Source organism: Lonchura striata, chromosome 5 (assembly GCF_046129695.1).
Source record: "Lonchura striata isolate bLonStr1 chromosome 5, bLonStr1.mat, whole genome shotgun sequence".
Classification (NCBI taxonomy): domain Eukaryota; kingdom Metazoa; phylum Chordata; class Aves; order Passeriformes; family Estrildidae; genus Lonchura; species Lonchura striata.
The window spans coordinates 22,821,568-22,838,518 of NC_134607.1; the positions used below are offsets into that span (position 1 = coordinate 22,821,568).

General features: G+C 39.6%; 1 protein-coding gene across 1 annotated transcript in view; it reads right to left on the reverse strand.

Annotated features, from left to right (window-relative positions):
- The window catches only part of MYH9 (myosin heavy chain 9), a 68,857-nt gene that overhangs the window by 38,337 nt on the left and 13,569 nt on the right, over window positions 1-16,951 (reverse strand). Inside the window, exons 2-3 of the mRNA XM_021554050.3 lie at window positions 14,675-15,027; window positions 9,705-9,861 (exon numbers count right to left, since the gene is read on the reverse strand). Coding sequence (XP_021409725.1) covers window positions 9,705-9,861; window positions 14,675-15,007 — 490 coding nt within the window. The 5' untranslated portion in view covers window positions 15,008-15,027. The remainder of the gene's footprint in view (window positions 1-9,704; window positions 9,862-14,674; window positions 15,028-16,951) is intronic.

Sequence of the window (16,951 nt, forward strand, 5' to 3'; positions counted from 1 at the left end):
AAATCCCAAAGTGCCAAATATTCACATCAAACAGAGGCTTTCAGACCAAAACAAACACTGGAGGCTCAGTGACAAAATATTTGTTACTCATTTTGTACAGACTGGACCCAAAAACTAGAAGACATAGCTCCAGCCTACATCCTATACAGCTGATTGTTTGTGGCACCATCCCCTATTGTATTACCACAGCAATTGGTAACAACAGAAACCTTTTCTTTTCCATGTTGATATACCAGCAGACATACTAATGCCTGTGTTCAACTCCCAGCTGTGGATATCTTTCCAGTTACAGAACTTAATTCACCCAGCCCATTCACCACTACCTTCTCCCACATCTTTCACCTCCTGTCAGCATTCATCTATGACTCCATTATGTGCAGTCCTGACCAGTCCTTCCACCATGCCTTCATCCCACAGCTCCTGCGCACACTCTGATTCTGCCCTGTTTCAATTTCATCCCTGCCCTCACTACCTCTACCCGGGTCCCATCCCATTCCTTCACACCACCAGGAATGAGCTAGGAGCACTTGAAGACTGGAGAGTGCCTGTGCCTACACCAGAACAGCCTCAAGCTGTTTCTAGTCATCACAGGGACAGTGAAATATGGAACAGGTTGGCACAGCAAGTAATTGACTGACAACCCACAAAAGCCACTGAGGCACTCGGAATACACTGTGCCACCAAACTCAAAATCCCCATTAGGCTGGGAGGTTTTTTTGTTTGATGTTAGGTGTTTGTTTATTTTTAAATCAAGACCAGAGGACTCGCAGATTATTCAGTCTGAGAAGCTCAGTAATGCTGCAGCAATTTGATTTCATTCAGGCATTGCCACTTTCCTTTTTCCACTCATTGCATTGGACTAACATCTACTCTCTGAAGAGAGAGTATGCAATTCACTGGATCCCTCCAATAATTTTTTTCAGTAATTGGTGACATCCAACAGTATGTTTATGTGACTGTCTCCACATTTTAGCTACTCCTTTTTATTCCTTTTCCCCATAGCTTAGAGAAACCACAAACGCTCAGTATTCTTCCCACCAGACAGTACTTAGATGATATAATTAAATCACCATTCAAGTTGTTTTGTGCAAGATAAGGAGATTGAGCTGTAATTAGGGAAGGCTTTCTAGTCTGATAGATTTCAAGTACCTGAAACCTCTTTCTGTATCCTTAAACACTGCTGCAAGCACATTTAGCATTTCAATACTAACATAATGAATGCCACATTAATCAAGAAAAATCTCCCATACACACAGTTTAAAAAGAGAGGAGTATATCTAGCCTTTGCACATATTTTTGTGGAATAAGGAAAGCTGGCAAACCTAACAGGTTTGAGATTCCATCTTAAAATATTCTGAAGCCAATAATGGAAGCATTAGGTTCACATGCTAAGTATATGCAACTCCTGCTCTTAGATGTCTTTAATGGAAACTGATTGCATGTAGATGAGCAAAAAAAAATGAGGGGTAAAGAATCTGCTTCTTTTCTTGTTTAAAACTCAAAATATTACCTGCCACTATCTTGCTAATACTGTTCTCAGAAAGAGCTGATCAGCCCCAAGCCTGGAAGAAAGCAAGTAGAAGACAATCACCACTCAATTTTGGCCTGGCAAATTCTTAACCCTTCAAAACTAGATACTGCAGCTTTACTTAAATTGCATGTTCATTTTTTCAAGTGCTGAATTTATTCGCTGCCTTTGAGATATATACTCCTTTTGCTGAAGGCCAGGTCAAGAATAGATGCTAGCCAGCTCCAAAGGCCTCACACATTTAAGGTTCCCAGTGGGTCAAGGGCTCAGCAGGCACATGCCAGCCCTCTGCATGACTGGGCACTTTGAGGGTGGATCAGGGGAATAACTAATGACTCATTTATGGATTGCCTAAGGAAATGTATTCTTCAGTAGTACAACACCTGAGTACAATTCTGCACCACAAAGCAGCTATGTAAAAGGACAAGACTGCGTCTCTGAATAACATCTGACTTTTAAAAGCTTGAATAAAAACAAGCAGTTCACTTGTCCAGAAAAGGTTATGTTTGCATTCAGGTACTACAGAGGCTCTTCTAAGTAGATTTGAGAGAAAGAAAAAAAAAACATTTTGAAAAGGTAACTCTAAATAAGGTGGTCCTTATTGCTGGTAACCAGCTCTGACCTTGGAATTATGAGCTGGGGCTTCTCAAACAGGCAGTGGAAACCCAGGCACATGAATAACACCTGCCTTCTCATTTCCATCCTAGAGATGATCCAGCAAAAGAATACCAGTAAGCAGACAGATAAACTGACTGCCCAACAGAAAAAGAGATGATCAACATTTGATAATAATACCAAGCAGTTCTTTGGCACTGAACACTTCTCGATCATGCCAAGTTTTCTCCTACTTGATTGAGAACTTCTTTCTAGTCTTATTCCAGTAAGGCAAGATTGCCACAGCACCCTGGATTGACCTTAAGGAGTCCTCAAAGGGGCAACTACAGGATTTTTCCCCACCTTAACATAGAGCAAGGTGTTGAAAGGTGGTCAGGCAGGAAAAGTCACAGACAGTGTTTGAAATCCTCTTGTCATGAAGCTTTCCTCCCCCAACATACTTTCCTGGTGGCCCACTGCAGCTGCCTTAGTCACCTCTGCTTTCAGTCAGCAGGATTGTACCTGCGAGTGCAGGCAAGTCTCTGGGAGTATGCAGACACTGCCATAAAAGGCAACATTCCTGTTTGCAATCTGGGGGAAATTCTTTCCCAGAACTGCAAAGCAGCAGTCATTGGGATAGCTGGAATTCCTCTAATTGTGTATAGACAGACAACTCAAATAATGTGTTGAGCAACAGGAAACTGGAGCCGACCAAAGGGGCAAAGAGTTAACACACACAAAGCATAACTCTTAGATACTCTTCAAATTAAGAACAGTTTCAAATTCCAATATTCATTCTCCATATGATACTGACTTGTGCCATCATGAATCAGAATTCAGTTGTCCAGGCAAGTGGCTACCTCCTACCCCCTTTTCTTTTTCTTTCAAAGGATCATTCAACATGGGTGTACTGCACTACTTCAGTCAGCACTTGCCTTCACTTCATTGTCAGTTGTGCAAGCAACCTACTCAGCAAAAGAGAATGTGCTGGGTACCATAAACTCAGTTGCTTATAATAACACAATCAAGAAACGCCTGATTAAAAGAAATCTGCACCTGCTTTTCAGTTCTAAACAGAGTCACTTATTAAAAACAATCCAGAATAACAACTCATTAGTTAATTATAGCAACAGTTCTGTATTTCAAACCAGCTGACAAGGAAAGCTTTTTATCTAGGCTCTTCTTCAGCTCTCATCACCATAGTATTCAAGTGATCACAAGACACAGCAGCCTCAAACATCCAGAAATTCAGGAAGTAAAATATCCTTCAAATTTAAACTATACAGCAGTATGGTATAATAAGATCAAAAGATTAATTTTACTATATTAAAAAAATCCATAATACACCACTTATTCTTGACTTTCTTTTGTCCAAGAATAAAAGACTGCATTTTAGATTGCTCACTGCTTCATCATACAGTAAAAACTTAATTAAACCAAAATTTGTTTTCACAAGTGAGAACATCTTTGTACATAGAAAATACTCAACCAAATATACTACTGTAAAACAACAACTGTGAATGAATGCTGAACTGCTGTGGTCAAATACATTGGCAAAATTGATAAATTAATACAGCTCCAAAGTATTAAATTTTGTTTTTAAAAGTTTTGGGATCGGAGAAGAAAAGGGTTCGAAGGCTAGAACACAATGTGCAATTTAAGCTCCACATCTCAGTTACAGAACATCCTACCAGGCCTTTATCACCCACTTCCTCTGCATGAGTGACTCTCGTTTCAAGCCTGTTCATCTCCATAAAAGGAGAAGTAATATAGCATTCACACAATGGTGACATCACCTCTGCAGCTAAGAGGAAGTGGAGCTGAAAGGCAAAGGCTTGGCTTGCAGTCCCCTGCCTATAGCTGACTCATTAAGGCTAAAAGCTGAAGCACAGCTCGTGGTACCACCCACCTCCCAACCACAGCGTCTGGCAGCCGGGACAGCCCAGCCCGCCGCTCCCGTTACCGCCGAATGCCCAGCCTGGGCTGCCTGGCCAAGCTACACAGCTGACCTAAAGCAGCAAGGACTCTTACATGCATCTAAGTGCTTCAACCACGCAGTAGTTTCAGCTCTTTACTGCCTCCTCAAAATTCTCTTCCAACATCAACATAATTTTACATCCCATGTCCTTTCCTCAGGGCTCTTAACACAGGAGGAGCCCCAGGGACCTGACACGCTGTGCTACACGAACCCCACTGGCATCAGACCTAATCAAGTACGTTCACTGTGGTGCTTTAACCTATATGCTGGCTTGAATGGGATTAAAAACACTCCAGGGGAACAACAGAGCAGAGCCCCAGAACCTGTTTTTGCACTATCATTTAAAGAATGTATTATTGAGAAGTTTCAAAATGCTAACAACTATCATCAAGTACAAAAAGTAAGAGAAATCAAATGAATGGGAAACATAGCATATCCAAGATGGTTCTCAACAATAGAGCTTCAAGATGTTTAAGAAAAAAATATCACTTGAGCTGACAGGAATACTGCAATGCTAAGATTCAGCTCTGCATTAGCTGGTTTGAAAACAGTCACAAGGAGAAAAGTAAATTTCATTTTTCAAAATGAAATATATCCTACAGGCTCAAATGGAAATATTTATTCCACCAAGACATTTTTGAACTAGAGCCCACATCTCCCCTTCTCCAGAACTCTTTAACGGGATCTGGAGATAGCAGAAAACAAGTTGTAAGCTGTAATTTTATATTATGCAAATGTTTATGAAGTTCTGACAGAGAAGAAAAACTAGTATACAGCCTGCAAAAAGCTCAGGCAGCTCATGGTACTAAAACAGTGAACTGCAGGGAGACTGACAGCAGGGGCTGAACCATTGCATAAGTGACTGCCAGAGAAATCCTGCTCTGGTTTACAGGAATGAAGCAAAAAGGGTGTGGTAACTACTAAAAAACAAGAGGGCAACTGGACTCTTTTTTAGCTCCCTGTTCTCATGAAAACCACATCTCAAGACACAGATTTTTAGAGCTGCATTTAGAAATCTCAAGTAATTCAAAGCATGTAAAACATTTCTTAAGGAAATTAAAAACAATGTACATATTTTCTTGGCATCTGCACCAAAACAAATATCCTCCGTAACTAGCATCCAAATTTCACATTGCCCTTTGCATGAGAAATTTCAACAAATCTGGAAAACACACTTGTGAAACCACAGGCTGTATTCTTTTGGGTTTAAGTAGAAATAGAACTTGACCTTTACATGCAACTTGAAAGGGCCATGTGTGCCCCTACATAATCTGAGCAGGTCTTAACTGAGAAGCACTGACAGAATATTATAAAGAAAAGAAAGATGCATTTTGGGGTAGTGCATTATACAGCGCAGCATAGCATCACAATGCTAAGAAGCAAGCTGAGAAATTACTTGGAAGCAAACAAGTTAAAACAGAAGTGTTCTGCTAGCTAGGAAACTTAGAGAAATATGCAAACATTTAAGAATTACAAACAAAACACTTGAAGGTCTATATTCTACAGAAGCAGATCTAGAGGACTGTCTTTTGTGAAAATCACAACTAGTCTCAAGGTGTATGTGATGACCTACAAAGGAAGTGATTTGTCTTACAAGACCTAACAGTGTGTTTCCTCACTTAACATAACAAGGTGTCACTAAAAAATCATGAAGTTACTGTGCTTCAGATTGTTTTCTTTTAAACACCAAACCCAGAGACTACCTAACTCCCAAGTGAGCACCAGCACAGCTCTGGGTGCACAGGTCCCTTTGCAGACTAACCCATCAAGGTCAAGGAGCAACCATTGCTCAGTGATTTTCAGGGTTTTGTTGGGTGAAACATTAGGAGCTCTCCAATAATGTGGAGAAAACCAGCTAAGAAAAGATTCATTAGCTACATGCTGTCTATTCCCTCTCCTACCTATCTTAGTTGAACAGGTCTAAGTTTTGTAGACCAGAATCACCATACTGACCCAACTTCTATTACAAAAGTTTCAGATACTTTTCAGGGCATTAAAACAGATACCATACTTCAGAGACCAATGACATTTATAACTTCTATCACCATCTGACACAGAAAATTCCCTGTGTGTGTTCCAAACAGACAAACAGGTGATGTTTAACAGCTTTAAAAGATGTTTTTCTAAATTGAGGCCCTGGAGACTGTGAATTGATGCAAAGAATGTACTTCTTCAGTATACATCGGCTGCATTAGAATAATGATTTGTTTGCTCAAGATTTGTTGCTTCCACTTGCAGGCACTGTGCTTCAATCATTAGCACCAGAGGAATAATTCTTCTGAAAGCAGATCTGAGGCTTCTGGCATCCAGGTTACGCAGGGAACAAAAACATTAAGACAAATGGTTGTTTTCTCTAAAAGCAAAAATGTTACACTTTTTTGGGAGTTCTGTTCTTGAAGCACAGGAAGTCTCTCCAGGTAACATGTAGCAAAATAATGTTTTCATCTCCTTTCTGAGAGTCACAGTCTTGGGTCTGAGAAAGGAGGGGGAAAAATCCCAGTAACAATGAACAACCCACTCTGAACACGTCCTTCACCATTTTATTTCTTGAAGAAAGTACTTCTGGGAAAAAATAACAAAAAGCAAGATAATATCTTGGAATATCTAAGTGCCCTGACACTTCTGTCAATGGAGTAACCAGAAGATCTACAAAGGAGACCAAGCTCATCCACTGTACATCAGCAGAGATGTCTGAAAAGAGTTAAATAGTTTCTGGATTAGCAGAGGTTGGAACAAAACTCATCTTCCTCTCCCTTCCTGATGAACCATCCCTTTGAAAGCCCTACTTATTCAAATACCAAAAGTTGACTGAAAACCAACAAAAAAAAAAAAAAAAAATCTGAGTCCAAATCAATTAACACACAAAGCTTTTCCACACTGTCAGTTTAAGAAATAACTATACCCTGTGCTGACAGAAGTCAGAGTCAAGTCAGCTTGCTATCCTTCTCCAGGCCATGAAGGATTCCCAGTCTTCAGGGCTCTGAAAGTAACCTAGGGAAGGCAGCCTAATCCTAAATGCCTCTGGCTCATGTAGAGCACCCGACCCTTTCATCTTCTATTCTCTGTACAGATTCCTGCCATACCACTGGCTGCTGCACCAAACCTCCCCCACTGCTGAGCAAAACCGAGAAAGTGGAATAGGAATGCTGCCTTCCATTCCCCTCGAGGCTAGTCAGGACCAGAGACACTGCAACAACCTACTAATCGCCCTCACTCCCGGTAGCAGACATAGGAATGCTACTGCTACCCTTTGAAACAAGGAGATAAGGCAATAAATAAATCTAAAATAATCTCCAGAGGTCTTGTAGCACACACAGGCAACTTTTAAACCACACAGAAAAATCTTTCCAAACCTAGTTAAACAAATCAAGGCAGGCAAGTTTAAAAGCTAACTGGTGAATGATATTCATATCAACAAGCATTACAAAAACTCAGCAACAAGGTATCTTAAACCAGGCAAAGAAGATCTGGGGTAAGCCTCTAGACTATCAATAATGTTGAGAATACAGCATAGCTAGAATTGTTCTGGGAAAAGTAAACAGTCCAGCAGACCTCATAGCAACTTTCCCATGCTTGGAAAGCACAGGCAGGGTTGCCATTCTTCAGCTTTGTACAACAAAGCAAGTCAAGTCTGTGATTTCCAAGTTTTAGACATCATCCAAGCAGTGGTCTGAGAGAGACATCAACTCTTCTCAACGAGAAAGAAAATACCCACACAGATTAATCACTACCTCTGAACCACCATCAGACCAAGGAAGGTCACCTGTCCCCTCGTGCAGAATTGTAGCTGTTTGGGTATCTTCTATGACATACTGATATACCTGGCAGGGACAAAGGACAAGATGCAGGCACGTGAACTTTCAAGTGTTTTAACTGCTGTCTATAAGGGAAAAGGACTTCTTCAGTCTCCTCATAACACTGCCAAAGAAACTGTTTCTGATTCTATGTAGATAAGATTTCTTTCTAGGGAACAGTAACTTTGGTACAGTTAAGTCAATAGCTTGTTTAACAAAAATACAAATTAGTGCTTGAGCTAACAAGGAGCAAGCAACAGAGGGAAGGAAGTAATAAAAGAAGGAAAAGTGCAATGAGGTTTATGGACAACATTCTGCCATGTAAAATATAGGTGGAGAATCTATTATTGACCATATCATGGCAGATATAGTCTTTCTTTAAGGGAAGTGAGACTCTTTAGAGGTCCAGCTTCACAGGTTTTTATCTTCTGGATACAGCATCCATTTCAGAGTAACACACCAGCAGTATGGCTGTATTTCTTGAAGACCTGTCACATCTTCAGCAAATTGCCACCAACAACCAACCCTGACACCGGTCCACTTCAGCATGTCTGTGTACTCACCTCTCTCCATCTCAGGCTTTTACAAATATAGATTAACTGATCCATCAGATTAGCTCACCCCTGTACTCTGCCCTGTATGGCACCACACTTTAGCAACCTTTATCAGCTTTCCCCACACCAAGTTTGTTGCAAGACACTAACACAGATTGGTGGATAGAGATTTTCTCGCTTTCCACTCTGGGAACCTAGATCATTATAGTCCTCCTATACTTGGAGGTGCAAGTGGTAGCAAGGGCAGGTGAAAAGCAGAACTCAAACTGAGACTAATGAGAATTTTAAAGCATGATTTTATTATAGCTGGACTTTGTTCAAAAATGTGATGCTAGTGACAAGACCTAGGGGGAACAAACACCTTAATCATTTCTAGGCATTAAAAAATAAAGGAGTAGTAACATTCACACAGCCACACCAAATCCAACTGTCCATTACACTCTTTAAACCTTACAAAGTATGCCTCCTCATAAAACCCAGGTAACAAATAGGAAGAAAAGCACAAAATACCTCCACACCTGAACCTCTCCAAGCATCACACACACCACCACTGACTTCGTGAAAAACCTCCTCTCAGAACCACGGATATGTACAAGGCATTCAGAGTTCCATATTTAGAAGTCCTCAAGTGATAATATCCACAGTTCTCTGATTCTCAGTTGTATAATGTGAAGTGAAATATGTCTATCCACTTGCTTTCTTTCATTCCATGAAAAGGCAGCAAATGTACTTAGTATTTCCTGATAGTGAGTTTTATTAACAAAGTAAGAATATAACCAAACAAGTCTTGACAGTAAAGCTACCACTGACCAGCACACTTCAAAATATAGGTTATACTAAGCTTGTTCCTCAAAATCAGATAGGGCAACTGGATTTTAAAACAGCTTTTGTCAAAAGCCTCTATCAAACAGTACACGTACCTGCCCACCTACAGCTATCTCAATTCATAGGCTCATCACTGAGACAGAAACTTTGCTGCCTCAGGTCTCCTTGCCTGCTTCTCTGAAACCCATGCATTCACACCAGCCTGTTCATTATGTTGAATTTAGCTCTCACCAGGCTTTTTGTATGAGTCTTCAACCCACTAAAGCAGGAGAAAGCTTTTCACCTGAACACAAAAGCTGGTACCAAATAGTGTCTGTAAGCAAGGACAATAATGCCTTTTGATAGCAGTGAGTTGTTGTTCTCCTACAGTGTTTTGACTGCAACCTTGATTTGTGATTTCAACAAGAGTCATTATCTCAGTCAGCACTCACCTTGCATCATACTCCTGTAGGCTGTGTCTGTGATGGCATAGATATGAGGGGGCATTTCATGTCTCTTTTTGCCTTTGTACATCTCCACTATTTCTTCTGAGTATATGGGCAGGTTCTTGTAAGGATTGATTACCACACAGAACAGGCCTGAGTAGGTCTGGAAAGAAATCAACCCAGAAAATAGAGAGAGAAATTAAAAATGTTGTACATTTGCATATTTTAACAGTACACTACTTGGAAAAAACAAAACAAAACAAAAACCAAACAGTGCTTTTTTAATTACTTCTTCCAGTGATGCCATGTGGAATGTTTCCCACTAAGCAATATTAGAATCTGAGGAACAGCCCAAGTCCTATCACCTTGACCTTCCAAGTGTGCACTGAACATCAACTGACCCATCAGTCACACTGATATCACTGGTCTGCTCTCCAGCTAATTGACAGTCCACTAGGACTGGCTTTTCTCCCTTTCAAAGTAAGTGCTGTTCATTATATAATGCAGGTGCTTAACTCCAAAATGCATACATTTTATGTTCTGTCTCATGCTTGATATAGATTTAGCTGGTAAATGATCACTAAACTTAATAGAACCTCAAGCCAAAATAGTTACTAAAAGAAAAATAAGACCAGCATAGTCCTAGAAGGTTTTCAAGACTGCTGGACTATGCCTAAGGCAGTGCCATCCTGTTCTGAATGGGAAGCTGGAGTAGATGGCCTCCTGAAGACCCTCCAAGTCTGAATACTTTAATGATTTATCATGTAGCAAGTATGACTAGAAATCGATTCAAATTGTAAGGTCAGCAGTGCATAGTATGTTCAGTATGTATATTTAGAATGCTCAGTATTGTTCCAAATCAGTCAAAACAGAAAACAATTCTTAAGTAGTTCACGCTAAAAGAGTCAGCAATATATGCCAAATTTTACTTCTAATTCATATCAAATGGTTAATTCATGATCTCTGACAACAAACCTCTGTTTCTCAACTGGTTTCCACTGGCTTAAATTGCACAGTTCTGAGGGAATACAACTGTCAAAACACTTCCAGTGAAAATACTAAGCTTCTTAAAAAAAACTCCACAAACACAAACTTTGAGCTCTGAGTACCTTAAAAAAAAAAAAAAAAAAAAAAGCCCAACAAATCTTTTACTTTCAAAGGGAATAAGAAGAGCAGAGGCTTCTTAGATATTTCCTAGACATTCTAAGAATAGCATTCCAAGCTTGACTCCTGGGATTTAGTGCTATCCTAGCTCCCTGTCAACTTTAGAAGCAGCTGTTTGAAACATCTGGAGATAAGCAGCTTTCTACAGCAACTTGCATTGCTACCAGAAGACAGTACATTTGCCACTTTTTATTTCTATTGCCAAGATCTCTTACATTGTTTGCTCAATGAAAAAAAGAGTGCTTTGGAGTGGTAAAGAGTTCTCCACGAGGAGCACAGAGAGTACTTAATCAGATTTAGCTCCTTAGCTAGATAAAGGTAAGGATTAGACTGCAGTGATCAGAAGGGTGAAAATAGCATCTACTACACAGTTTGTGGCAGTAGATGTAGTTTATGTCCAAATTTTCTACATGCTGGCGCTTAACACTAAGTAACAAGTCCACTCTAACATGCAGCAGATTCAGATGTAGATTCAGACAGATATCCTCCAGGAAGTAAGTTTTTTATAGATATTTAAGGTTTCTTTTCCACATCCCAGTATAAACAATCAAGATATGTCTGCAGAACTACTCTTTTTTCCCTCCTTTTTTTTCCCATTCTTTTTTTTTTTTTAATATTTGAGGACTATTGGAATGGCTTAGAAAAAATACTAAATGTCTTTCCAAAGTGGAAAACTATGAAAGTTGGCTACAAATCTTTTGGCATAGTACTTCTAAAGTTCCAGGAAGCTAAGCTTTTAGTCAGGTTAGGCTCAGGTAGTGCTTGAAGGGAACAGTTTAAGGAGTTTACAGCAACCAAACCAGCAATGTCAGTTCCTTTTGCCTCAGCTTTAGTCCTCCCTCAAGTCTGACAGCACCTGCACAGCAGAGAATAAAAGCTGGAAGTCTGGGTGATGCTTTCCTGACCTTTGACTACACCAGTAGAACACAGAGTAGGACAAAGACAGAAATGGGTCAGTGCAAGAGCAGCATGTTTACAGTGCACACAAGTCCACAAGGAAGGTGGAGTTTTCTTAACTGTGTATGTGTGACTCTTCATGGCGGTGATTGGTGACAAATTAGAATGGTTGTTTTTCAAGTAAGTAGAGTACATGTCTAAAGCCACCCTATGGATGAGAGCAGCAGTTTAGAAAAGGAACACATTAATTTCACTTAAGAGTGAAGAGGCCATGAAACAAGTATGCAAGAAGAAGCTACCACCTTCTTCCAAAATTCTGCTTGCCAGGAGAAATACCTAAGGGAAGTTTCCATGCAGTAAAACAACCTTATCTGTGTGAGGGGATATTTTTGTCTAATAAAGAAAGGCAACTAATCATGGCTGGGATAAGAAACTGAGTAAGACCACCATGTTACAGCTGCTGGTTGAGTCCACTGACAGTTTCATACAGGAAGCAAGTTGAGTTGTATTAATAAGCAGAAGCTGCCAGCCCTACCACAGAGAAGACAAGAGTTATCTTCATCTTACTGAAGTACAAATAAAGACTTATATGCATAAATCCCTGAATTGAACCCAAGGTTCTAATTCAAAGGTTCATCTATTATAAGCATAACTGACTTGGAAATCTGTACTTTGTCTCAGACATTACTATCTCAAAATAGAATTCTGGCATTACCTTACACTACTTCAAGCGACACATACGCCAAACTGGAACTAGTTTTATTTTTTTAACTGCTAAACTAGCTCTAAGGAATTGAAAGGACCATCTGCAGCATGGCACAAAGCTGACAGCATCAGAAAATTTATTTTCCAGTAACGGTTAGCTTCAATAAAATAACTGGAACATGTAAGATTAAGTTTTGACTTTCACACAGAATACAAACAAAGCGGTTCAGGTAAGCAAAAATGATTCACAAAAGCTGAAAATGATCTTTTGATAGAGGATTCCAAATAGAAAGGGTTAATATGAAAGCCAGTCTCTTAGCATGTCCCCTCAGTGCAGAACCAATCCACACATGGAAACAGTAAAATGGTGTTTGGAGTCAAGCTCTTAGTTCTTGAATTGTTTGACATGCCTCACTCAGAATTTGCCAGCACCAGCAATAAGATTTCCCCCTTCATGTTACAGGACAGAAAGACAGAAAAAGAAAGATAAATAAAAAGGAAAGAATAAAATAACTTATAAAAACACACAGCCCTGCTGCCAAATAAGAAAGGAAGAAGAACAGAACTAAACTATGCTTGTGATCTTTCCAGAGACATTTGTGCTGGAGATGCATTGCATGTACTCCCTTTCTTCAAGCGGATTAATGATCAACTAACAGCCACTCCAATGAAAGTATTTTAAGCCTTCCCATTAATCTCCTGACTTGCTGAGAACTGCTGACAGGTGAGATCAGTCCATTTCACAAGTGCACAAGAACACAGTTTTGGCAAGACTCAGACTCTGTAATAGAGAAATACTATGCAAGGTTTGCTTGGGTGAAGGGTGTGGGGATTTTTTACAAAAAAGTCTTACAATCTTCTTATAATCCAATTAGAAGAACTCAATTTATTAGTCATAGACTATGTCTGAAATTTCAGATGGTATCTTGCAAGATACGTAAAACAGACCGTTGCACAGCATACAACAGACCTTGAGACACTGCTGAATTATTTTCAACAATCATCATATAATGTAGCAGTGTTTCCTACTCTAAAAATGTTACACATGGATCTTACATATCTTGTTTCATCTGAATACCAAGATTTTTCCATCTGAGAGTAGATTTTGACCAATAGTGGAAGGAGTTGTTAACTACAAAAAGTAATAAACTACATCAACCTCCAATCACACTAGCTTTCAAACTTTGACATCAGACTGTGGAAGTCAGACTTAATTTATATCAGCCTTGCATCTTTCAGATAGTGTCTGATAATTTCTCCAAGAGTCATCTGTATGCTTTCATGCCACTCCAGAAGAGCAGGCGCAGCACTAATAAGTCATGAGTTTCTCCCATGTGCTCCCCCTAGTTCTGTTTTAACCAGTCACTGCACACAAATTTTACACTATCACTGAGTTTAACAACTCATTCTATAACTGCAAAGCATTAATAAAGCAGAAGCTAGCATGACCAACATCTCCTTGCTAAACATAGGCAACATGAAGGGGAAAATCAGAAGGGAACTGAAGAACTAGGTCAAGGTTCCAAAGTCTCCTTCCCCACCTTTCTCTATTGCCTTTGGTTTTCAGTGAAGTGGTTGCTGCCTGCTTCATTGGGAATGACCCTTGGTTCCATAAATGGTATCTGTTATTTACACAGCAATGAGAAGCAGGAATCTCTGCTCTTGTCCATTTGGGGATGGAAAAAAAAGGAACATTTCCCATCTCTAAGTACAAGCAGGCACACATATTTCTTCTCTAGAAAGATGCTCTGATATCCACACAAAAAGCTTGGCACTAGTGTTCTTTCCCACTGAAGCTCCAGACATGGGAAACACATTTCAGATGCTTGGTGGATTAGGACTGTGTTTTTTTTATTATTATTATTATTTGGTTAGGTTCAGATCAGACTCCCTGTTTACCACTATCCAACTGCTCTTGTGTCTTGCTAAGAGAAAGTTAAAAGGCATTCAAAACATCCTGCAGACAAAGCCATTAGAACATTAAAGCCAGATTTACCATAGCATTCCTTGAAAGCTTCAACATTAACTAGAGGGGGATTGGCATAGTTTAGTGAAAAAAATGTTAAGTAGAGGGAAGAAGGTAAGTCACATGATGAGTTGTGTATAGGGGCAATGAAAGGCTAACATACACATCTAGGAGCAAAGCAATTACATTAAGTTCACATACTATGTAATCAGGAACTCCTACCCCAACAGACAAGATTACTTACATAGATCAGTCCCGAGTAGTACCTCTCCTTCAGGTTGTGAAGCACAGAAGCCTCATTCAGGCACGTCAGCTCTGCCATATCTTCTACTTTAGAGAATTTGGGCGGGTTCATCTTCTGGATGTCATCCTTATTAACTTTCACTTTCTTCCCATTCTCTGCCAGTTCCACGATGGCTTCATCTCCTACTTCTTCCTTCAGGCTAGCTGCCTCAAAGCCATTCTTCTCGGAGGGAACCCATACCAGCTTCTTGGCTGCCCAGTCAGCCTGAGTCAGGGGGTTATTGATGATGTTTTTGTCCACATAAAGGTACTTATCTGCGTCTCTTTGCGACATTGTAGTTTACAGTTGGGGACCTGTGAAGAGTGGGGAAAATGAAGAAAAAGGTTATTTTTAAAGCCTCAGATTGCCTTGCAACTTCTCAGAGGTAGACAGGCACATGCTAAGTACTCTGAATCCCTGGTCATTAGAGCATGCCTCTCCCTCCTTTAATTTCATGTTAGTAAGCACTGCTAAAGTTGTCAAACTTCCAATGAGACCAAGGTGTTGCTTGCCAAGAGTATGAAAAAAAAAAAACAAACTAGCAAGCAGTTTAAAAAAAAACCAAAACCTACAACAAAACACCGACCCTTAAGCATTTGGAAGCCATTATTTGGCAGAAAAGAGGAAGCACATTAAAGTGACAAGCACCAAACAATCTGTACCAATCCTCACAGCATCAGAAATAATATCAGTAACATTCAGGTCAAGATTAACCCTTCACTGCTCTACTTGGCAGAGACACTGGCTCAGAAATAAAATTATAAATGTGTAATCAACACTTCTACTTTGTATCTCCTTATTCTGATAAGCTATAAATCAAAAACCACTTCTCAGAAATTTCAACTACCAGCCTAGAATGTGAGGTGCACTTTACTTCTAAAAGATAGCAGTAATTTGCAGATGCCAGTTAAAAGTGGTATTAGATACTTTCCATCATCAGCTTAGTAGTAATACCCAGTCCACCAGTTTATATCTTTCTTTTCCTAGATAATGTTCAGTAGCAAAATATCTCCAAGACACTAACAGAATAAATCAGGAAATTTTACAGCTAAATATCTTCTACTAACATCCTTATATGAAGCTGTGGTCAGATAGAGGAGAGAGTTTCATCCTTACAAAAAGGAGACTTAGGCTGCCTACTTGCAAAATGGCACCCTAGATTTAGTGTTTCATCAAAACCAGAACACTACCGCCAGGGATTTTCCAGTTTATAAGGCAGCAATTTTATTAGTGCCATTCAAAAGTCCTTTCAATCAGAAAAAGACTGCATGCGTCAAGGCTCATTAACCATGTAACAGCAGCCTCTTTACGAGATCCCATAAACATTACTTCTCAAATTCTTCCTCACAAAGATACCAGTGTCCTCAATATATGTTTTTCATAGCTTGAATAGAAACTAGAGCTCTTTACCACCTAAAGAACAGGAAATGAAAATATGAGTACTAATGTCCTAGAAGGCTATCTGAAGCTATATGGATAACTTCTCTGCAGAATTCATATTTACAAATCACCAGGCAAATCAAGTAAGTGAAGTCTGACTATACACACTGCAGACAAAAAAGTATTGAAAGCAGTACAGAAGCTCAATTCCCAAAACATGCATGAGAGCAACAATAGAAGTAAGAGTCCCAGCATTAGCAAACAGTGAATGAAGCCAGAAATGCATCAGCCATAATAATGATGGGCGCCAATGCCCACACCAGTCATTTGTAAGCATGTAGGGAAATTCCTTTCAACAAATGTATCACTGTAAGTGGTATGCAACTTTGTGCCAGAGACTGTATGGATAGCTGTATATTCATAGTCAAAAATTCTTTAGCATACAAAGAGAAAATCACTTTATAAATAATCACTTCCTTTAGCTTGAATTTAAAATCTTTAAAATCTTAAGCCTTACAGGACATGCCAAGCAACTATTCCACATTTGACCTCATCTTTCCTTCCCCACAGGGTCACTGGCACTTCCACCTCAACCACAATGGTGATTCTCAGAGCAATTCCTCCTTTTTGTATTATTCCTGAAAACTAGATTTTAGTAGATACATGATGAACAAATTTGTTGTAAAGATAAGATGCAGTAGTCTGGAGGCTGCCATAAAAAACTTGAGCTGTCGGGAGAGCTCCAAAACCATCCTATAATAGCAAGTCAGAGAGAGTATATAGCAAATAAAGAAGATCAACAATTCAACAGAAGATATTAGGATTTCATGACACTGCAGAGAATCATCTGCAGACTGT